A 24,936-nucleotide genomic window follows, 5' to 3' on the forward strand; every position below is an offset into this window, starting at 1 on the left:
ATCTATGAAGCTTTGAAGCAGGAAGAACAGATGTTGCTGTTTACATTTTATAGGAAAGGCAAATGAAGTTTAAGAATGTTAGATGTCTTGCTCAGGGTCATAAGGCAGGTGGCATGCTGGATTGAGTGTTACACCTGGATTCGGAAGACCTCCCTGCATTCAAATTCTGCTTCAGAGTTTCTGTAATCCTAAGCAAGTCACTTGTACTTGCTTCAGCTATTTCATCTTTTAAAGGGGTTGCTCTCACTTTCCAAGGTTGTTGTGAGAATCAAATGAGATAATGATAAAGTGCTTTACAATATTTAAAGCACTATATAATGGCTAGCTAGCTAGAAGCAGCAACAGCAGTAGTTGTAGTGGTAATAGGAGTAGGAATATTAGATTTATGACGAATCAAGGATTATGATTCTTAATCTAGTATTATCCCACCACATTAATGACTTACTCAAAAGATGAATTGAATTGCTAACACAATTGTACATAATAAGCATTTATATATATATATATATATATATATATATATATATATATATATATATATATATATATGTTCATTAAATATATATATATGTTCATTAAACCCATGAACGAGTATTAGGGCAGACAACATTATTTAAATGTGTGGCAAACATGAAATAAAAATATTATGAACAGTGAAATTTCAGCTTTTCTCCTGGAGTCATCATGGTTGAATGAATTTTAAACTTTCATACAGATTTTGGATTTTCTATTAGGTTATTCCCCTCTGGATGGATGTTGAAACAGTTACCCCCAAGGAAATGAAGATATAGTGGTTACTGGAAGCACCAACTCTCTTTTAAGATATAGAGTTCAGACTGACTTGACATTAATTCCATTAAGAAAACAATAACCAAAGATATTTCTTCCATTTGTTGGATGGGGTGTTGGTGATAGAAGCATGAAGTGAGAAACTAAAGGACAGGCAAATAGTTGCTCTCAGATGAGAATATTTAATAGTATCTGGTGATAATAATCATAGGCAGTGTGCTAAATGTTTTCTGACTATTATCTCATTTGATCTTGATGCCTGAAAGGTAGGTATTATTATTTATGCCATTTTACAGATGTAGAAACTAAGCAAACATAGGTTAAGTTGACTTACCCAAGATCACATAGCTAGTAAGTGTCTGTGGTCATATTTGAACTCAGATCTTCCTAATTTGGGGTCTGGTACTATCCTATGAGCTATCCCACCATAAAATTTCAGGCATATGCAATCTCATCAACATTTTAAAAATCTAACCATCAAAATCAGTATTTGTTAATTCAAATATTTACTTAATGCCTATTATATGCAAAACACTATGCTAGGCACCAAAAGCGATACAAAGAAGAAGAAACTGTCCTACTTTCAGAGAGCTAATAGTCTAGCAGAAGTATATGACCATTATAATTCTGTTTTTTTAGCTTAGTTATTTAGTTAGTTAACAGATAGTAATAAGTCTTCATAAGGGACCGTTAGCATATCTAACTGACATTTGTTGAACCTGAATATCTATACCTTATATGTTTCCTTTTGTTAATAAGTCAAATTATTGATTGATGATGATAGACATATAAAGAAAATAATATTTTCAACATTGATAGAGGCATAAGTTATTTACTTGCAGTTTCTTGATCATTATAGAATGGTTAGTAATATATTTCAATAAAAAAATAGAATTTGTGTATACATAAAACAAGTACATTCTCATGGCACCCAAAGCATTCATATCTCATTATGAATTGACTACTCTACTGAACTGTAATGAAAATGAGTGAATGAGAGAACGGCAATAACTGTTAGCAGTTAGATCAATAGCTTTGAATTACTAGAATCAAACATTCAGAATTTTTTTTTCTTGTATAGGAAAAGAAATAATGGAAAAAGTTTATAAATGGAAAGATGTGTAGGAAAGGCATGTTTCAGCAGAGGAATTGCCTTAAAAACATATTTCATAGGAGGAGATATCCTCTGTATTCCTAATAGATTCATTCTCTGCTAAGTCATTAAGAATGTAAGCCATCCTTCCAAAGGGAATGTAGGGCAACTCAATCCTACCTTTATAGGTTTTTTACATTTCATTTCTTACTGTAAACCATTTTATCTGGCTACCCTGGAATTTTGCTACTCATCACATACAACATCTTAACTCCTGACTCACTGCCTTAGCATTGCCTGTCTTCTGTTCCCTAGAATGCTCCTCCTTTTGGCATCCCATCCTTTTGGGCTTCCTTCAGGCCTCAGTTCAAGATACACCTAATGCAGTTCCTCTTATTGCTAAAGTCTTCCCTATTGGACTACTTTCATACCACTATGAGATCCTGATACTCTATTTCATAGTTTATGACATTTTATGAAAAGTATTATAATCTGCATGTGGAGCTTGTAAGAGAGTTTCAGGAAAATTTTTAAATAGACAATAATAATGTAATTCCAAGAAACTATGGTACTGGTTTCACAAACTGAGAAATGGCTCAGCTAAAGGGCTTCTACCAATGTCATTGTCATATTCTTCAATGAATCACAGATATAGAATAAAAAGGATTTCAAAGGTCACTCACTCATTTTTCAGATGACAAAACTTCAACCCATGGAGATTTAATTATATCCAAGTTGACCAAGGTGGCATGTAACTGAAAATGGATTTAAACCACAAGTTCTCTGACAAATACTAGGCTTTTTGGCCTCTTTCCTTGGGACTACAAGTACCCAAAATTTAGGAAGGCTGGCAAGGATGTTCTTAAGTTGTCTTAGGCTGCAGTTAATTTGTGGATGTAAGGTCATTTTCATATTTCATTATATATATACTACCTAAGGATATCCTCATATTTCAAACAATCTTTACTGAAATCTTCATCTTGTCTTTTTTTGCTTTTCCTTGTCAGTCCCTCAAGAAGAATGAAAGCTGTATATAGTCAGTCCATAAGAAATGTTCAGACCTTGGTTACAAATAAGACATTTTTACTTCTTCTCACATATGCATTAGATTGTCACACCCTTTCATCTACACTTTCAGAGTGTTTTGTTAATTTCTTCTCTTTTCTCATCAAGATTATGCAAGACTTCTCTAAATCATCTTTCTACCTTTCAATCTCTCTCTATCCTTCATATCCCTGTCTGGGTAATTTTCCTAAAGAACCACTACAAACATGCTGGTTTTCTCCTCAAAAAAAAAAAAAAAAAAAGGTGATATTCATGAAGTCCTTGCATTAAGAATCACAAATTTTAGAACAACTCTGGAAGGGGCATTAGTGACTACTGAGTCAATTCAATCAAATTCAACAAACTTTTATCAAAGGTTTACTATATATCACAGGACAGCTAGGTTGCACAATGGATAGAGTGTTGAGCTTGGAATCAGGAAGGTGCCACTTAAGAGTTTAAATTCATTCACTTGCTGTGTGACCTTAGGCAAGTTACTTAACCCTGTTTGCCTTAGTTCCTCATCTGTAAAATGAGCTGAAGAAGGAAATGACAAACCACTTCAGTATTTTTGCCAAGAAACTACCAAGATTGGGACACAGAAAATTGGATACAACAGAAAAATGACTGAACTACAAAAACTATATGTCAGGCATTATGCTAGTTTTGGGGAATGCAAAGATAAACAACAACAACAACAACAACAACAACAAACAAAAGCTCCTAACCTCAAAGATATTACATTCTGTGGGAGAAGGGAGAATGATACACACATAGGCAAGTAAATATATAAGATATATTAGAAGTAAGTATAAAATAATTTGAGGAGGATAGCATGAATAAAAGGGTACCACCAGGAAAACTTTACCATAGGAGGGTGTTAGATTTTTCAAGAGGTCAATTCATAACCAAACCTTAAAGTTGATAAAAGACTTTACCTACAGTAGGTATAGATGCACTTCACAATAATCCTACATATGGATACTGTTTTTGCACATAAGGAAAGTGAGATTCAGAAAGGTTTAAGTGTGTTTCTACAATCAAACAAGGAAGTGTCAGATTCAGAACAAGATCTCTTTGGAATCCAAGCTCACCATTGTACCAAGAGGCTCCTGAAAAGCCCATAGCATCTTCCCATCCCCTATAGAATATTAACCTATAAACCTGACATTCAAAGTTGTATATATAAAATCTCTTTCTAGCCTCATTTCATATTACTCTTCTTCATGTATTTCATTTCAGAAAAAAAAATATAATCGAATTTTTAAGGCTCCTATTCTTCTGTTCTATACATTTGTATAGAATTTTCAGGCTGATTTTATACATTTCTCCACATGAATTTACATACATGAAACAGATACCTTTGCTTTAACTGTTAAAGTTGCTTTTTTTTTTTTTTTGGTATAACTCAGAGCATATTATATATAAGGCCTTTCTATCTATCTCAGTTAAAATGAATATCTGGCCTGAACCTTTCTTTTGCAAGTATCATGCTTCCTTTTGCATTAGCACTTAACTTTTTTGGAGCTTAATAACTGTTTATTGATTGAAGTTACTTTTATACTTTGTCCTTTCTTCTATTAGAATGTAAGCTCATCCAGAACAAGATTGCAATTTTCTATTTGAAATTTCCAGAACCTTCTACAGTACCTTGCCCATATTAGATGCTTTATAAATAAATGCTTGCTACATTTAATTGAAGTTAAAGCAATTCCCCTTCAGCACTTATTGTATATTTGCATTATCTACAAGCAGCAAATCCATCCCAATGCCCAAAATAACTCCCCTTTCTGCCATAGCATAGACCAGTTTTCACAGGCTGTTTTCCTCTAGTATTTTACTTGCCTAGACCCCATTCTCCTAGAAAGAGTTCAATGCCCCTGCTTGAATAGTTTCACAAATGGATAGAAATATTATCAAAAGGATTTCTTTTTAAATAAATGTGTAAAGGCCACAATTCTAGATGACTTAAAATTGACTAATTATTTTTGGTAACAATATAAATAAGTAGGTGAGGCAGCTAGTTTATTCCCAATCCATGACTAGCTCATATCCGGAGTTATGTACAGACAGTCTCCAGCAGTTTGCAATCTAGAGTTAGTCTCCCTGGAAAATCAATACTTTAAAGGCTGCTGGTTTTTAAAATGTAGGCTTCATCTGATTCTTTTTCTTAATTCTAATACTGAATCACTGAACTCCTCTGGAAGTGTGAGATAAGTCATTTCTGGATTTAAAAAGGCACTTGAGAAGCAACATGTCTCAGTGGGATAGCCAAAGGACTAAAGACATCTGGACCTGAAGGTTGGTTTTACTGATAATGTTCTGTCATTCTCTGCTGTGTCATACATTCTCTGGGCTTTCTTCTGATTGCCTGTAAAATGGGTTTGATAGATTTCCTTAAGGAAGGTTTGGGGTTTTATTTTATTTTATCTTTTTTTGTTTTGTTTTGTTTTGGCTGGGAAAAAAGATTAATAGGTATTTGTATAACAGCTTGGTAAGTAGCAAATTGTGTATCATTCTTTTGTTTTTTTCAAATTCTCTCTACATTTTCAAGACTCAGAATTTCAAGAATGTAGAGATAAGAGAATAAGGAAAGATTTCTGGGAATGGTAAAGTGACAAAATTTATGAGAAATAAGAATGCAACTGTGATGTAATTGTACTTATAATACTTTTGGCAAGTAGGTGATACAGTGGGTAGAGTATGTAACTTGGAGTCAGAAAAACCTTATTTCAAATCATGGCCAAGACAGGTCTGTCCATGTCACCATCATACTCAATAAACACCAGTGGCTCCCTAACATCTCCAGGACCAAATACAAAATCTATTTGGCGTTCGTGACTAGTTCCTACACTCACTTTTCCATTTTTCTTGCACCTGATTTCCCACCTTCGATTTAGTGACACAAGTTTCCTTACTGTTCTTTGAACAAAATTCCATCACTTAGCTCTGGGAATTGTCTCTGGCTGTACCCCTTGTCTGGAATGCTCTGTCTCCTCACCTCCACATACTGGCTTCCTTCAAATTCCAACTTAAATCTCACCTTTTGCAAGAAGCCTTTCCCCATTCCTCTCAATTCTGGTGCCTTCCTTCTGGTAATAATTCCGATTTGTCTTGTTTATAGCTTATTTGTATATATTTTCTTGCTTGTTATCTCTCCCAATTAGATTCTAAATTCCTGAGGGCAGAAACTGTCTTTTGCTCTCTTTGTAATCCTAATGCTTAGTGTATTGTCTGGCACATAGTAAACCCTTAATAAATGCTTTGTCACTGAATGTTTCAGACACAAACCATCAGACCATGGGCACACATCCTATCAGAGGCTCTGTTTCCTCATCTGTGAGATGGAAATAATAATAGCATGGTAATTTTGAGGATTGAATAAGACACCATTTAAAAGTACTTTGAAAACTTTAAAGCAATACATAAATGTTAGGTACTATTTTATTATTAGATACTATGCAATCTCTTAGAACTATACTCTTCAAAGCAGAGAAGTTCCTATTATTAAATGTAACCTGGAAGAAAGTAAGAGGATTATATTTACTGGAATAAGTGACACTGATAAAAAAAAAAAAAAATAGACCCTGCACTGAAGAATCTTAATAAAAGTAGAATTGAAGATACAGCTAGATTCTCTCAATTCAGTTTCTGTAGTTGTCCATTAAGAAAAAGAAAACAAATCATTTGACTTGTTTAACCATTAAGTTCCCTTTTTGTTTTTTTTTTTGGTGTTGCCATAATTCATGGGCCTTTTTAAGATTTTGGGTCAGCAGTTGATGTCAAATTACACAATTAAAATTTTTGCAGAGTGGGCAAGGCTAGGCCTATTTTTTGTGGCAAGATATAAAATCTGAATATGTTTAAGGTTCTCTTATGGACTTGAGAATTTGGGGGAGAGGTGAGTGGAATTAATTTGGATGCAAAATAATAATAAGCAATTATATTTGTTTAAATCTACATATTCCAAATATATATCAATATATTGTCATTTTGGGTTTTTTACTGTTTTCTTCTAGTCTCTCTTTAAAAGTTTTCCAGAATGATGTCATAATATTTAACTTTTAATTTTTGCTTAGGGTTCTATTCTTTTAAACAAAGAATTCATGGCTTCCATCTCTTTCCTTTACTTTGCCTCTATCCTATCTTATCATAATATTTCAAATGATGCACCTTTTCTTGTTAGGGTAATGGGTAGAAGAGGAAACCACCGAGAGATTAATATTTCAAACTAGCAGCCACAATTAATGGTACAGGAGGCCAAAGGAATAAAGAATTCACATTTTTATATAGATACAGAAAACATTCACATATATGTGTATATTTATTCATCATTCTCCAGGTATTTTAATGGTATAAAAGGAAATTTTTATCATTTTTTCTTATTAAATCAACATGCCTGAGTTTAATAATTATGATAATAACTATAAATGTTTTCAAATAACTATTAACTTCCAGAGAGTCACTTATTATATTCTCCGAAGCAAGCCACCTCTTCTACGCTCAATTTCCTTGCCATTTTACAAAGAAAGGGCAGAGGGAAAAACAATTGCAATAAATTTAAGTGCACAAAGAAAAAAGCTTTTGCATATACTATTTTCCTGGTCCTGCTTCATTTTTGTAACAATTCATATGAGACTTCCATGACTTTCCATAATATTTAGTCATTATTTATTATAGTACAAGAGCATTCCTTTACATTCATGCACCACATTTTGTTTTATCATTTCCTAATTGATGGGCATATCCTTTGATCCCAGGTCTTTGCTCCTTTAAAAACTGATGCTACAAAAATTTTGGTATATATTAAGCATTTCTTTTTGTCATTAACTTTGCTATATATTCTTGATAGTAAAATATCTTGGTCCAAGTATATGGATATGTTTAATTCATTTCTGTCACTTTATATATACTTTTTTAACTTTTAGAAAAGGTGACATAAAATGTAGATCTGCTATCTAGTTTTACCAATAATTCTTTTCAAATAAGGAATTCTTTCTGTGTTAAATTGTGTTTATTGATTATGTAGAACAACTATTTTATATATTCCTTGGATGTTTCACTAGTCTATTTTTCTACTTTCAAACCAGAATCAAGTTATTGTGGTGTTTATTTGGCATTCTTTCCAATGATCAGGATGAGTTTATTTGCGAGATTTGGAAATAGAAGGAATATTAAAGACTATTTAAATTCCCATTTTCCAGATGGGGAAACTGAGGCAAATGATTCATCAATGGCTCACATAGCTGGGATCTGCTTCAGTATTTTAACCTAGTCTTCCCAAACGCCAGTTTAGTGTCCTATTTTGCTTCAAATCAATTTTTCTTTCCTACTCTTTTAGGCATGATATAACAGAGTTATATGATATAGTAGATAGAATGTGAGGTCTAAAGTCAGGAAGACCCGAGTTCAAAAATTGCTTCACACATTTACTAGTTGTGTGATCAAGGGCAAGTCACATAACCTCAATCTGTCTCCTTCCTCATTTATATAACTGGACTAATAATAGTACTTACTTCCTTTTTGTTGTAAGGATCAAATGAAATAATCATAAATTATTCAGCAATAGCATCTAGCACATAACAAGTGTTATATAAATGCTAGCTACCATTATTACTAATGTGATACCAAAAATATTATTTCTAATAATGATAATGATAACACCAATAATAAGTGATATTATCTCATATTTATATAACACTTGAATTATTATAAAGTACTTTACATGTATTATCTCAATTACTCTTATGAATTGTTTCATGAGGTAGGTGCTATTAATAGCCCCTTTTTACAGATAAGGAAACTAAATTTGAGAGAAGCTAAGTGAAGAGCTCAGGGTAAAATAACTAATATTCATATGAGGCAGGATTCAAACTGTGGTCTTCTAGGCTCTGTCTTATAATCCATTCATTGAAGGCACCACCTTGCTTTTCCAAGTTGTAAAAAATAAAGGTAAATAGATATGAAGTCATAAAGCCAGGGAGCTCTCTGTCTTTGAGAATCAGTTAATCAACAAGAACCTATCAATCAACTATTAATTAATTGTTAATTAGTTAATGGTTGATTAATTAGTGCCAGGAATTCTGCTACATGTTGAAAATACAGCCAGCTCACCCCTCAGTCCTATGTCACAAAGAACAGTTCTCTATGAATAAAAAGAGAGAGGGCTTGAAAAAAAAATAAACTTTTATTTGTCTGTCTCTGATGTCATCTAGGCATACCGGCCTCTGATCTTGTCTAGACCAGTGATATTAAACTCTAATAGAAAGAGGGTTACTGATGAATATATATACATATATATATGTATGTATATACATATATATATGTATATATATATATCTCCATCCCTGCAGGCTATGTATTAAAAAATACATATTAATCTAAATTGTTTTATTGTATTTAATTTGTTTTGTTAACTATTTCCCAATTATATTTTATTCAGTCAGCATCTGCAATCCCTCCCAAATACCATCTTTCACCTCTACCCTTTTCTAGACCCAAGGTTTTCAATCCCCAAAGAGTTGAGGGATAGATTTTGAGTGATCCATTAACTTGGATGGGGGAAAATTATATCTTTATTTTCATAATCTTTTAATAGAATTTGAGCATTCTCTCTGATTATGAATGGAGGCAATTCTAAACTTTACAAATCTTCCAGAGAGCTACACAACACAAAAATCTTTGGTCTGGAATTTTTTCAACCTAGATTTGGACCTCTTTCTAATCCTTAACAGACTACTTTTATGATATAACACTTCATTATTTTAAATTATTTTTTGAGGAAAAACAAGTGTTGATTTTGGAGCAATCCCGTGGAATACAAATCTCCCAAATAAGCAAGAATGGATGTCTTTTTTTCCCCCACTGTTATTTCCTCAAGAGCTTCCTTCCCCCTTCCCTCCCACTTCTATATGGGGAAAGATTTTTGACTGGTTTAAGGTTGAGACCCTTTTATTTAGAAAAACATCCCCAGAAATGCTGAAAAAAATCTCTTTAATAAAGATGAGAGGTGATTCAAATAATAATAAACCTCAAATATTTGTGGTTTGTACTATAATATTGAAAATAAAATTCCTCTAATTAAATAACTAAAAAAATCTTTAACTATTGAACTGATTCATTTCCATATGGGTCACACTATGCTATAAACACCGAGGTATAGTAACTATACATGCTTTTACATAAAGCACAATCGTTTAAAGAATGATTTTCATAACTTTTTCATTGTAACTATAATCTTCAGACAGAATTAGCAACATGTTTAAAAACCCAAAGCTATAATAAAGTGATCAACTTAAAAGTCTTGAAAAGCATAATGATGAGAAATAACTGGTCTGGTTTTAGCCAGATTTTTAAATCTGCTAAGGTGTGCTTGAGGGCAGCATAAATGGGCTATACAGTCAATTAGTGAATTATCAATGTGAGCATTTATATCTTCAAAGTCAGTTAATGTTAAAAGTCAGGATTTGAGTTATTGTTTTGTGATTATCTGGACTGAAGAAAGAGATGGGAAAATATTAATAATGATGATTATTTAGGTACTTTAAAGTACTTGATGTTTTTATTTATTTATCTTTTCAAAGACCCAGTTCTTAAATATTTACCCAAATATCCCTGAGCAATATATAAAAGGTAACTATGACAAGTATGCAGTTGATTTTTATAAGCATTTCATTCCCCTTCATTTCTTCATAACCTTTGCATAGGTTGTCCCTCACATCTGGAATATACTCCTTCATCATTTGACTCCTTTTATTTCTCTTTTTCTTTGAAAACCAACTCAAGTGAAATCTCCTACATGAACCTTTTCTTGATTCCTCCAGGTCCCTGCCCTCTGCATAAAAATAACTTTGTAAGTCAGTTAAATATCTATTTTGTATATACTTTTTTGAGTTTATCTTCTTATTCCTCAACTAAATATGAACTCCGAAAATGCATTGGCTTTTTGGTTTTGGTCTCTGTCTACCCCTTACTCAGTGCCTTGTATACAGAGCGTGCTTCATAAATGCTTCTTAAATGAACCAAATGAAAACCAAAGATGTAGCCCATGAGTTAATCTCCAGATATGGCTTTTTGGATAAAAATGATTGTATTAGAGTCACTTCAAGGACCAAATTAACATACTCATTAAAAATAAGTTTCTATACTCAAGAAAGATGATTCCTAGAAACATTGTTAGAGATGGGATTTTGATAGTTTAGAACTCTTCTTTTTATCAATCTAATCAGTCTAAAAACACATTTATTAAGCACCAGTTGTAGGCCAGATACTGTGCTAATTGCTATAAACAAAAAGACAAAAATGAATCACAATACCTTCAAGTAATTTAAAATAAAGTTAGGAGAGATAAAATAAAGACACATGGAGATTTGTGCTTTGGGCCAGGTAGGTAGTACAGTAGATAGATCACTGAGCTTATTCTGAGTTCAAATGTGGCCTCAAACACTTAATTTACTGTGTGACTCTGGGCAGTTCCCTTAACCCCTACTTGCCTCAGTTTCTCATCTGTAAAATGGAGACACACTGGAGGAGGAAATAGCAAACCACTTTGATAGTTTTCCAATAAACTTCCATGGATAAAAGTCTATGGAATCATATACACATATTGAACCCAACTGAATAACTGAAGATAAAGACAAGTTGAAGAAATATACTAGCAGATGGATATGGTGATTGGGAAGGCTTTCATGTAGGTCAAAGTCTTTTAATTCCTCTGTATGCCATTGACCTTTTTGTCGATCTGGTGAAGCCCATGTACCTCTTCTCAGAATGATGTTTTTAAATAAAACACAAAAAATTATAAAGGAAACATTATATTGAAATATAGTCTGCCTTTTTCCATCTATCTATCAATCATCTATCTATTTATCTAAAAACAAATTCACAGGTCCTAGTTTAAGAATTCTTTATGTAGAGCATATAAAAAGAGCCCTGAACATAACTAAGAATTCAAAAAGATAATGATGAGGAAGGAGGGAGTACATTCCAGGAATATGGGATAAGGAATGCAAAAACAAGGAGAGAGAAGATAAAGTACTATATAAGTAAAGAAGAATAACATTTGATGTTACTAGAAATGTAGGATATGAAAGTCTTTATATGCCAAATACAAAAGTTTACATTTGATTATATAAGTTATAGAGAGTCAAGGGAGTTTACCGAAGAAGTGCCATAGGCAGACCTATACTTTAGGAAAACCAGTTTGGTAGCTATGGGAAGGAAAGATTGGAGGGGAGAAGAGATGCAAGATAAGGAGGCCAATCAGACTTCTATTTTGCCGAATTCCAGGCAAGAGGTGATAATCTACTGAATTAATGTGGTGTCTATGTTAGTGAAGAAAAGAGTGCTGATCTAAATATGCTGCAGAGATAAAATGACTCAATTTGACAACAGAATGGATATATAAGATGAGAGAAAGTGAAATATTCAGGATGTTTTTGAGTAATCATAACAGGCAACAGCAAAATGAAATGGCTTATTTGACCTCGCTAGGCCTAAATTCCCACATCTGTAAAAAGAGAAAGTTATACTATAGAGTTTCTAAGATTCTCTTTATTTTTAAGGAACATTGTCTTTTCCCCAGAGTCCCAGCCAGTCATGAATCTGCTGTGAAAATGAAATGGCAGATCCTCTCCTGGAAATTCCATATTGAGAAGGCAAAATTCCTAGAATAATGCTATATTCCCAAGTCTGACAAGCATCAAAGTGTTAGTTATCTGCATGCCACAAAAATTGACCAAATTTAGTGGAAACAAAAATAAGTTATCTTCCTTTATTGGTGGAAGGCAGGAATTCAGGGGAAACGTATAATGCATTTTTTTCTTCTCTAAAAGATTTCGGTTTGTGCTGAAAAGAAGACATGAGTATTCCCATTAGCCATTAAGCAAGAAACAATTTAAAAGGGTGGGAGCCCCTGCACTGGGAGATCTATCTTCTTTCTGTCTAAAGGATGAGTTAAATCCTTGTAAGAGGACGTTAGCAGATAAAGAAATGATAAAGAACCCAAATTCCTTTTTTAAGTGGTCACTTCAAATATATTAACATACACCCTAATCCTTTATCTCCTTACCCCTCTTCCAGAACTGGCAACTGAATAAATGATAATTTAAAAAAAAACCAAAAAAAACTTTGAAATGGTTTTGCTTGAACCAAATAGTTACTTATTCACCTTAGTGACAGAGAAACTAAAACAGAAACACAGTCTCTGGATACAGTGGGTGCATGGGGATATTTTGTGCCTTCCACTGTTTAGAAACCTGAAGAAGTAAAGCAAGTTGCTGCTGGAGTTAAGTAAATTTAATACACAGGAGATTATGTGGAAAGTATTATTTTCTTTATTTTTTTTTCCTTTGTTTTTCTTGATAGAGTCCAGAGCTATTTTTACCTGGTGTGATATAGAAGTGAAGTTAGGATTCAGGAAAAGCATGTTTGGGGTGTGTGTGTGTGTGTGTGTGTGTGTGTGTGTGTGTGTGTGTGTGTGTTTTAAAGTGAGGCTTGCTGTAACAGCAGCTCCCTCCCTACTGCCACTTCATCCACTCTGCTTGACAGAGAATGACCCTTCTCCTAATTTTTCTTTTAAAAATACACATCATTAGCTATCTATTTGATAATCCCTCTAACAAACCTTTGATTGTTTTCCTGGAACTCCTTTCTCCCATATCAGTCGTTCTGTTTGTCAGTTTCTGTTCCTCCTCATTCCAGCGCCCAGCCTCCTTGCCTCCTCCTTCGCATGTGTTGTTTCTCATTTAAATGAACAGTTGGATTCTTTTATTTCTTACAAGTGCTGGATTCGCCTTATCGCCCTCATTCCTTTGGGGGTTGCCAATTGGTTTTATCCACGGATGTATCATTTCTCATGCTTCCCTTTTTTTTCTTACAAAGAGAAAGAACCTCTCCGTCAACAAGCCTCTCCGGAGTGGAAGATTAAAAACCTAGACATCACCTACCTTGCAGCGCTACTCCCAACTGGGTTGTGTAAAACTCAATTAAACTTGTCCCCATTGAATACTGCATTACAGTACATTAAACAGAAAATTCTTCAAGCGTGATGACAAAGCTTGAAACCTTGCCTCAAAGCTGTTCCTTGTAGCTTTCTTTAACATTTCAGTCTTTATGGTGCAAGTCTCCCGTTGACACAACTTTAGTCCAGCAATGAAAAAAAAAATCAGAGCCCCACAGGGATTAAAAGAGAAAAGGGGGGAAAAGTGAAGCTGGTCTTGGCACTAGCACTTCTATTGAAACGATACTGCTAGCAGACTAGAACCTGAAAAGTATGACAGAGGACTATAATCTAATAATTTAAAACGCAATGCCCCTGTTCTGTGCAGGTGGGGTTTTTTTTTAATATATATTTTCCTTTTCACACAGAGTTCAGATATTCACAAGATCACATATTAGAGTGGCACATGAAGTCCCAAGGATTTGAGTATTTTTTATTCAGTAACATGAAAAGAATAGAACAAGACAGAATCGTGTTTTTAGTCACCTCGTTGAGCAAAATGGAAAGGTATTGTGCCAAATCCAGGCCATCTTGAAAGTTTAATCAAATCCCAACTTTTTCCTTCTGCCCTGATTTTCACCTCTACCACTATGTTCCAGCACTAAGATGCACTATATATATGGAAAGTTTCTTCCTCTTAATACTATTGATTTGATTCTCAAAGCTTACCTGCTAAGCAGCTCTGCAGTTGGGATAGTGTAACTTTGCATTAATGCTACATTGTAAATTAAGCTAAAACCATCTTTCCTCAACAAATTCCACTTTTCTGTTTCTTTGTCATCTTATAATTCACTATATTTTCACTTTGATTGAATTCCTTTTTTTCTCCTTCTTGTAGAAGTACTTAAGCAAGAATTATCTTCACTATAAAATAAACTTTTGCTATGGGTGTTTCTTTTCTGTCACTAAATGAATGAAAGACATGCTGATTTCTCTAAGTCCACCTCCCAATTCCCTATTTCAAGTGTTAATTTGAATTGAAACTACAGGAATTGCAGTGACTTCCTTTCACCACTAGGTTACATATTTTATCCATTGTAGCACCTTCCTTTGCTCTGTGTATACAGTATTGGGCATTATCATTTGAACTGAAATTCTGTGTACTTCAGACTTGAGTTTATGTGTAAGAATTCACTTAGTGATTACACTGGTGCTCTGACTCCTTAATCCTAATTCTAAGAATACCTCAACTTAAAACTAGGGGGCAGATATATTATGCTTAAGTAATTAAATAACTATATCCAAATTTCACGTGATTAATAAATATCATTCTGAACATGTGATCTAGATGGTAAGTGTTTTATTTATAAAGAAGCTATTATATAATATATATCTAAGCTTAAATTAAAGAGTACACACCTTGGCATAAAAGACTTCTCTACAGTTAATTTAGATAATATTTTCATTGGTTCCCAGAAAGAGTGTGTTAATTATGCAGAATGTTAATCCAGAGGTAATAATGTTCTCAGACTCTTAAAAGAGATATTATTCTTATTGTTTACTTGCTTTATGGGAATGGGAACTATTTGGCTTCAAACAGAGATCAAGGCTACTGAGATCATAAGTAGTATCATAAAAAAAAATCTGAATAAAAGCATGTTTCCTTTTATGGAGGGTGGGGTTGAAAGGAGGAAAGGGAAGTCAACATCTGAGATTCTAACATACATAATTAAACATTCAGCAAATAGAATAAGTAGAAGACACATTCTAAAGAGAATGTTACTATAGTTAATATAAAAATGACTAAAAATAAAAGTATTAGGATGTCCTGGGGAAATAGTTTCCAGAATTTTTCATATTAAGGAGATTTATTTAAAATATCAGGTAATTCTTAAGAGCACTTAATATGAATTGCTACCTAAATAGCCCTGGAAATTGTTCAACTTTCTTTCCCAATCCTCCCTTCTCCCCTCCCTCCACTTAATATCAGGGGAAAATAAATGGCATTTTCCAATCCAGGGCAGTTGGTTTCCTACTGAACTTTACCTGTTATTGGACCATTGTTCCATGAAGAAATGTGAGGATGAAATCTTAATGTGTGAAAACTCTCATTTAACCCTAATCTATTTCCATTTTAGGGTGGAAAGGGGCAGTAGATAAGTTCTTATGCTCTGTGCTAAATTTTAAGTGCAAGTAAACAACTGTAGAAATCATTATTCTTGCAAATCCCCAAAGAACTTAGATACAATTTGCCCCTACAATAAACACAATTCTACTGAACTGTATCTCTGCAACTGTTCAAACCTGGGCAGTTTTAAGTTGTCATTTAATCACTGCTTTTAAAGTTATTTTGTAATTTATGGCTATAGAAGTGGGTACTCAGCCATTATAGAGGGGGAGGAAAGGAATTTTTAAAAGAATGAAAAGAAAGAGATAGAAAGTAAAAGAAAAATGAAGAAAGAGAAGGAAAGGAAAGAAAGGAGAGAGGGAGGGAGAAAGGAAAGAAGGAAGGAAGGAAGACAGAAAGAAAAATGAAAGAAAGACAAAGAAAGAAAGAAAGAAAGAAACAGAGAAAGGAAGGAAGGAAGAAAGTGAGCAAAAGGAAGGAAGGAAAAGGAAAGAGAGAAAGAAAAGAAGGAAGAAAAAAGGAAGGAAAAAAGAAAGGCAGAAAGAAAGAATGAGAGAAAGGAAAGAAGCAAAGAGAGAAGAGAGAGAGAATAAAGATGAAAAGGGGAAGAGGAAACACAGAAACAAAATGTAAAATATGAAGGAAAGAAAAAAGGAAAGAAATACTATATAGTCCTTTTAAAATGTTTCTTTTAATTAGATTTCAATGATTATGTTTCATTTATACAATCCTTCTTGCTTTTAGAGTTCACAACTATTTATTTTCTTTTGTATTCTAAATGTAATTGCCCATTCTATAATACCAATGACTTTTTGGCTGGCCGGAGACCCAGTTCACTCCCTCATGTCTCATATGCTTCCGTTCCAACATTTCTGAACATTTGCTGCAGCTAAGAGATCAACCATATTAGTTCATCATACTTTCGGAGTTGAAGGTTAGGGCATATCAGCCAATTCCTGCTAACTGAATGATCTTTTTTTTTTTTTTTTTTTCCCCTCAAGGTTCTGTGTTTTTTGTTTGTTTTATAGCTAACTGCTCAGGCTCTGGGCCGAAGTGCTCAATAAAGTATTTTTCTAGTGATGCATACATGGAGGTAAAGCAAACTTTCTTCTTGAAGAAAATGCTAATGATAGTGCAGGCTCTTTAAAGAATAGGCAAACTACCCATGGCTTCCCCCCCCCCCCCCCCCCCCCCCCCCCCCCCCCGCCTTTTTCTCTGAATTCCTTAAACAAGAAGTATCAGGTTATGAAAGCCCTTGTTTGAATAGGGTCTGATAGTGTCCTCATGCAGTGTTTTTCTAATTAAAGTGAAATGTACAGACGATTTTTTATGTCCATCTCCTCCTGATATACTTTTTATTCCTGTTCTATTCTCAGCTCCTTTCATTTATTACTTCTTTAAATAAATATTTTACTTCTGCCTTGTTGATTTGTCTTTCTCGGTCTTCATATCTTGAACTCTACTCCTAATTAACTAAAACAATAGTGCTGTTTTCAGTGCTGGTGGCCTTATCCATTCAAGAATTTTAAAGAACTTAAAAATGTTCAGTTCTGTTTCTTGGTATCTAATAATTAAATCCATGAATAGAATTGAAGTCCTTTGAGGGAAAGAAGCTCTTATAAAACAATACACTAGTATTAATGGAAAAGAGTCTTTTTGTTCATTCTAACCTGAATTCTACTTTGAAAATCAGTATGGATCAGTGAATAGTGATCTGGAGTTGGAATTAGCAAGACTTGAATTCAAATCCTGGCTTTGATAGTAGCTGTGGTGCTGTTGATTCGGGTTATAGTCCCTTTAAGAAACTAGTCCTTTCAGATTTATTCCTTTCTGATTCCCAGCTCCTCATAGCTGAAGAAGCTAGGACCTTTGATTCCAACAGCACCCTTTTGGATACCAATAGGAGATATCTGGGCTCTCCCAGCCCCCATGGGATCTAAGCCAACTTGGGTTGTCCCAGCCCCCATTCTAATGATCTGCTCAGGTTTCCCAACCCCCACCAAGCAAATTCTAGCCCTCAATGAAACCCAACAAGGAGCCAACTTGGGACTCCACCCACAGCCTTCTTTAGCTGAATCTCTCATTATAAAAGAGCCAAGCTGGAGTCCTCTCTTTGCAGAGATCCCAAACATGACAGCCTTATGCCTGGCACGCCCAGAATCTCTGCTCACTGGAACACTGTTTCCAGTGCCCTCTTATCTCTACCTTCACCTTTTACTAACTAGACTTTAAACTTACTTCCAAACCCCATAATAAACCTCTTTTATCAATCTAAGTTTTTGGGTCTGTAAATTCCTTTACAGGGGACTCTTGCACAGCTATTAGACCTCATTTAACTCCTTATCCTTGCACTGAATCCAAAGGGGTTGCAGAGGAGCTCTATTTGACTCCCTGTACCCCAAACCTACCACTAGACCTCAATTAAACCCTAATTTCATTTAGGTACCCCATATCTAAACCTCATTACTATGATTAAGTCACTTAAGAGGGAATAAGACTTTTCTGTGGCCTCAGTGGAGAAGAACCAGGAGTCATGAATGAATTATGAAAAAGTTTAACTTTAGAAATAATGCAGGGGAGAAAAAGTTCTTAATAATTAGAGATAACCAAAAGTGATCTGTGTTAGTGATACAGTTGTCCCTTAGTGAAATCTTAAAGAACTGATTAGATGGGGAGGAACTAAGATGGCAGAGTAAATGCAGAGAATCACCTGAGCTCTCCCCCCAAGTCCTTTCAAATACCTTTAAATAATGACTTCAAACAAATTCTAATGGCAGAATCCACAAAAAGAGAGTGTGAAACAATAGCCTCAAACAACTTGGAAGTTCAGTAGGAAAGGTCTTTTGCATTAGGCTAAGAGAAGACTGTAGGTAATGCCGGCACAAATAAGGAGCAGGTTTCAGGATGACTGAACCAGTGGCAGCAGTGATAGTTTCCAGACCGCTCAGCCCACAGATAGTAAGGGAATTGGACTACAAAACTGAAGGAGATTTAGAAGGGTCCCTTTGCTGACACTAGGGAGAGGACTCTGTGGCATTGTTATACTTAGATCTGAGTTACAGTCTCAGTGTCTGGGTTTCAGTCTCAGTGCAAGGAGGAGCACTAGCACAGCACAACTTGCAATAACTGGGGAGCAGTGACTGTAGTCAGAGTTCCAGGGTTGAAATGAATGTTTGTGATCACTCACAAGTCAGTGCATAGTACAGTAAAGGAGTAAGTACATCTTTCCCTAGATCATACCACCTTGGAAGAGTCAAAAACTTAGAGATCCTCAGTATTACCTTTGAAGTTAGCTGAACAAAAATCCTGAAGCTTGGGACAATGCCTCCTCCACTTGGGAAGCAGAGAAATAGGCTAGATTATTCTTCAATTGACAAATGGTCAAAGGATAAGAAAGACAATTTTCAGATGAAGAAATTAAACCAATTCTAATCATATGAAAAAATGGTCTTAATTACTATTAATTAGAGAAATGCAAATTAGACAACTCTCAGATTGACGAAAATGACTGGAAAGGATAATGATAAATGTTTCTATGAGAAAACTGGAACACTAATACATAGTTGGTGGAGTTGTGAACTGACCAACCATTCTGGAGAGAAATTTAAAATTATGCCCAAGGGGTTATCAAACTGTGCATAACCTTTGACTGAGCAGTGTCTCTGCTGGATATATCCCAAAGAGCTCATAAAAAAGCAAAAAAGACCCACATGTGCAAAAATGTTTGTGGTAGTCCTTTTTATAGTGGCAAGGAAATGGAACCTGAGTGGATACCCATCATTGGGGATGGCTAAATAAGTTACGGTATATGTATGCTATGGAATATTATTATTCTTTAAGAAACGATCAATAGGATGATTTCAGAAAGGCCTGGAGAGACCTATGTGAACTGATGCTAAATAAAATAAGTAGAACTAAAAGAACATCCATCACACACAGCAACAACATTATATGATGATTAATTCTGATGGACTTGGCTCTTTTCAACAATAAGGTGATTCAGGCGGATTAAGCATAATGTGGGAACTGAACACGGATCACAACATAGTCATTTCACCTTTTTTTGTTGTTGTTGCTTGTTTGTTTTTTTCTTTCTCATTTTTTCCTTTTTGATCTGCTTTTTCTTGTGCAGCATGATAAATGTGGAAATACATGGAAATTGCACATGTTTAACATATATTGGATTGTGTGCTGTCTAGGGGAAGAGATAGGGGAAGGATAGGGGAAGAGATAGGGGAAGGAAGGGAGAAAAACCTAGAACACAAGGTTTTGCAAAGATAAATGCTAAAAACAAATTTTGCATGTATTTTGAAAATAAAAAGCTATTAGTAAAAAGAACTGATGGTGTCTGAATATAGATTGAAACATATTTTAAAAAAGAAATAGGCTAGAAAATGAATTAACAACAGGAAAAAAAATTGACTATAAAAAGTTATTATGATGATAAGGAAGATCAAAACACATACTCAGAAGAAGACAATAAAATCAAAATTCTTGCTTCCAAAGCCTAAAAGAAAAATGTTATTTATTCCTAGGTCATGGAAGAGCTCAAAAAGGATTTTCAAAAATCCAGCAAGTTTTGTCAGCCATATTAATCAATATTGTTTTGGACTATTTAAAATAACTAGAAAGTATTAAGTTGGAATATTGTTGTGATCTAAGGAAATGATGAATTGGTAGATTTAGAAAAATATGAATAGACTTAGACTTCTGAAGGAAGATGTTATCTATCTTCAGAGAAACACAGGACAAACAAGCATAGTACAGTTTTACAAAGATGCATATGAATATAAATGCAGTTTTTCTTCATAGAATTGGCTTTTTTTTCTTTCATCAATTTATGTTACTATGGCTAGTTCTTAAGAGGCTGTGTCTCATATACTCATCCTTTTTTTTCATTGTAGGATTCTAATAGTGGCAATTCAACTTTAGCAATGAGGCCAAATTAAGCACTTGGTTTATGGGAAGAAGTCTATCCCAGCTATTAATAGGCTAAGTTATGGGCTATAGGGAAAGTCTGAATAAAAGAATCCACACATAATTACCATATCTCATTTTATCAGTTGTCTTCAAACTTCTTTTGTCCACAAAATCTTTTACTAGAGCTGCCAAGAAATAGTAAAAACAAATGGAATTCTATTTGCACTTTCTCCCTGCAGTACATATCTTGTATTGGAAGGGCTAAGAGGCTGACTAGAGGGGAAGAAGGAAATGTATGAATATTAAACTATTTGTAGACTAGAAAAACAGCTCTTGCCTGGAACATACTAGAAGGTTAATAAATACTTGTTGACTTACTGAATGATCAGGTATTAATGGCATTGGTGACATTTCAGAGAATCCTAGATTGAGAGCTGAAAGACACTTTGGTGGTGATCTAATCTAGCCCCCTTGCAATTTTGAATAATTTTCAGCATTTTGCTCTAGGATTTTATTTTCCAGGGAAATATAAAAAATATTATTTCTACTTAATTAAAATATTCATTTGGGAAGTCACACAATTTGGCTACTACACTGAATTGGTTTTTTGATAAAAATGGGTGTATGATGGCTCCAAAATGAAACTGAAGGCCAGAGAAGTAAAAGATCATACAAGTAGTTAGTAGAAAAGTAAACATTCAAAGCCATGTATTCTCATTCCAAATTCATCATTCTTTCCCCTAAGCCATGCTGCCCCTAAAGTCAGAGTTTGTACTCCTTTTTGTGTGTCATGTATCTGTTTGACAATCATGTGAAACTTATGGACATATGCTCAGAAAATAAAAGAATTATGATGTTTTTAAATGTATAAGGTAACAAAATAAATGCATAACATCAGAATAAGAGCAAAAAGATGCTTTTAAATTCATAAAATGAAACACATAAGATTATGAAGAAAATCAATTATATTAAAATACAATTATTAAAAAAAAAATACAGACTTCAGGTTAGAAGAAAGAGTGAATACTTAGTCTTTTTGACTTCTACTACACCAATTTTGTATAATGTGCTACGTACACATTGAATATGTAGCTTATGTTAGCCCTATGTTTTTGTAAAATTGTTATGAAAAACTACTATTACGTGAAATAGAAGAGTAAATCACAGTTTTATAACCACATAGCCACAAGAGAAAAAAAACAATAAAAATATCAATGAACTTGAATAAGAACTATTGATTATTTTCTCAAAAAAAAAAACATTTCCTTGTTAGAATTTAGTTGTTGTTGGATGAAGTATGTGTGTATAGAGGGAGAGAGAGTGTTAGTTTATTTTTTTCCCAATTTTTTTTCAACAAGAAGTTGGAAAACCATGAACCCCATTATTCCACTGCAGTATGTTATATTTGGAGACTCACAGTGAAAAGTCAATTTGATTAAAATTTAAAATGTTTTTTCATTATTCTCTTGTATGTCCAACCAGTCTCTCAGGAGACAGAAAATAATGATGGTCTCTCTCCTTATATAAGCATCACGGAAGTTGAGAACATCTGAGTTCCTTCCATTGACACAGGCTCTGAAATTGAACTTGTAGAACCAGAAGCAGAAGGTTTCCATATAAATATTCAAGCCTGACAAGCATATCTTGCTCCTACTATAAAAATAAGAGTCTTCTGATCCTTACAACTCAGGGTAGAGTATGTTTTATTTGACATTTACTCAAGTAGGGCATAATTTGCTGGTGAAGTATGTTTGTGGGAATAAATAGGGAGGGAGATGGCATGGTAGAGTTTTGTTTAGAACTGAACTAAATGGTGCAATAATTAAAAAGTGTAAAAATTGCTGAATATGACTAGGTAGCCCATTAACATTGCTCAATAATGCTTTTATTATATTTGTAAATTCCCTGGGAAGAGATGGAAATTATCATCTTTCAAAAAAAGAATAAATAACTTTGAGGAATGATTTTAACATGGAGCAAGACATCAAGCAAAGATTTGCTACTACAGAAAAAAAATCAACCTTTACCAGCATGATTCTAATTACACCTTCTAAAATGGAATATGCTAAATGTGGGTCAAATCGGAACTTTGCAAATGACCAGTGGTGTTTAAAAGAATCTTAAAATAAGATAGGTAGAATGATTCCACATACTCTGGAAACATCATACATCTTATTCTGCCAAATGTAGGCATGACCTATGATTAAAAAAAAAAGAGGGTGGAGAGGAAGAATAAATAGCCCATTAATCACTAAGGATTATTAGATAAATGCCTATTTACAAAATTTCTTTCTAGACAACATATCTGGCCTAGTATAGCAACTAAGTTACAGTTGGAATGGGAGACCAACATAATTTTAAATGACTTGAGCATTTTGTTTCAGGGATTTATTTCTCAGTGCAATGTAAATGAATAACATTTCTACTTAATCATTGTATTCTCTTTGGAAGTCACATAGTTTGACTAATACCTAGAGTTGTTTTCTGACAAGCAGGCTTACTATGATTCCAAGCCAAGGATCAGGAGAAGTCTTATATCATACCAAATGTTATATCAGAGGGCTTTATTTAAAGGTTGAGGAAAATATTTCCCGATTTTTTTTTTTTTTTCTTTATTACTACAGGGCAGATGTGACACCATTAGTTTTCTTTGTGTCATAAATATAGACTAGTGGTATTTGACAGGAATCACTATAAAACAGGTTACAGATAAGTTCAGCTGTCTTTCCTTCCACCCAGACCTTTTATACTCTGTTCTGATGGGGCCGCTTGAATAGAATGACCAAGGTTTGATTTTAGGCTTCTAGGTCATGGTTTCACCTTGACAACTGTTCTTTCATTTCAAGCAGTAACATTTGCTAGGATCCCTAAGGTGCTTTCATTTTTGTCAAGTACAGTAAAAAAAAAAAAGTATGAAAAAAAGATAAATCTTAATTCACATGCTGCAGGACTATCTCTGTGTCTCCAGCACAAAACTTCAAATCCAATCCAAGAACTGGATGTGTATTAGAAGTCTGCAGATTTAAACCTTGTCCACCATGATCAAACTGGATTTATGGGGCATCATAACTCTCCAGACACCATCCAGCAGCTTATTAATTTAATAGACTCCTGTCCATTCCCTGATGTTCCTGCCCTGACAGTCTCTCAAGATAAGGCGAAAGCCTTTTGACAGGACAGAGTGCATATATATTTTCTTCTGTTTTCTCGTGGATGGGGTTGTCGACAACTTGAAATGTGTGGCTCAGCAAATTTGGTTTTTTTTTTCCCTTTTCCTTTGCAGGAAAGATGACAGAAGCAACACTCCCAAAGCTCCTAGGGTCATTAGATCTGCAATTTTCCCCATTATTAATTGAATATGAGGTTTTGCTAAATTATAATAAATAGTAAAATTACTTAAAACAGAAATATCCATAAGCTTTTTTAAAAGAAAAGAAATTATATTGCAATTTAGTAAATGTTATTATAGAAGAAAAGTTGGTTAACAGAGATAACTTGGAGAAATATCTTTGACACAGATATACACATATACACACATTCAAACATATACATATATACATACACATGCATATAATACAAATATGTTTATATAAGGTTCACTTATAGAAATATTTTAAAAAGATAAATACTATATATATATATATATATACATACATATATGTGTGTGTGTGTGTGTGTGTGTGTGTGTGTGTGTGTATTTCACACATATTTCAGAGTACTTATTATTTTCTTTGGGGTAAATTTTAAAGGTTTTTTTCCTTGCTCTTAAGGTTCCAATGATATGCGAACTATGCTTATTCTCTCCTCTTCAAATACAAACACATTAGTAAGCCTCAGTGAAAGTTGAGTTAACATATTACTACAATGTTAATTGTATCAGTCCAAAGAGTACTATTTTATAAAAATTAAATAAGGGTAATGATAATAATCATGATGATGATAGTTAAAATTTACATAGTGCTTTAAAATTTGCAAAGTACTTTACAAATATTATCTTATTTGATCCTCCCAACAACTCTGGGT

General features: G+C 33.9%; 1 protein-coding gene across 3 annotated transcripts in view; it reads right to left on the reverse strand.

Annotated features, from left to right (window-relative positions):
• Positions 1–24,936, reverse strand: part of ZFPM2 (zinc finger protein, FOG family member 2) — a 541,649-nt gene that overhangs the window by 136,994 nt on the left and 379,719 nt on the right. Inside the window, exon 1 of one of the 3 annotated variants that reach the window (XM_074267166.1) lies at positions 13,551–13,859. The exons of the other annotated variants lie outside the window; for them this stretch is intronic. Coding sequence (XP_074123267.1) covers positions 13,551–13,671 — 121 coding nt within the window. The 5' untranslated portion in view covers positions 13,672–13,859. Of the gene's footprint in view, positions 1–13,550; positions 13,860–24,936 lie in introns of those variants that run through there. 3 annotated transcript variants of the gene reach the window in all.

This window comes from Sminthopsis crassicaudata, chromosome 1 (assembly GCF_048593235.1).
Source record: "Sminthopsis crassicaudata isolate SCR6 chromosome 1, ASM4859323v1, whole genome shotgun sequence".
In the NCBI taxonomy this organism is placed as follows: Eukaryota; Metazoa; Chordata; class Mammalia; order Dasyuromorphia; family Dasyuridae; genus Sminthopsis; species Sminthopsis crassicaudata.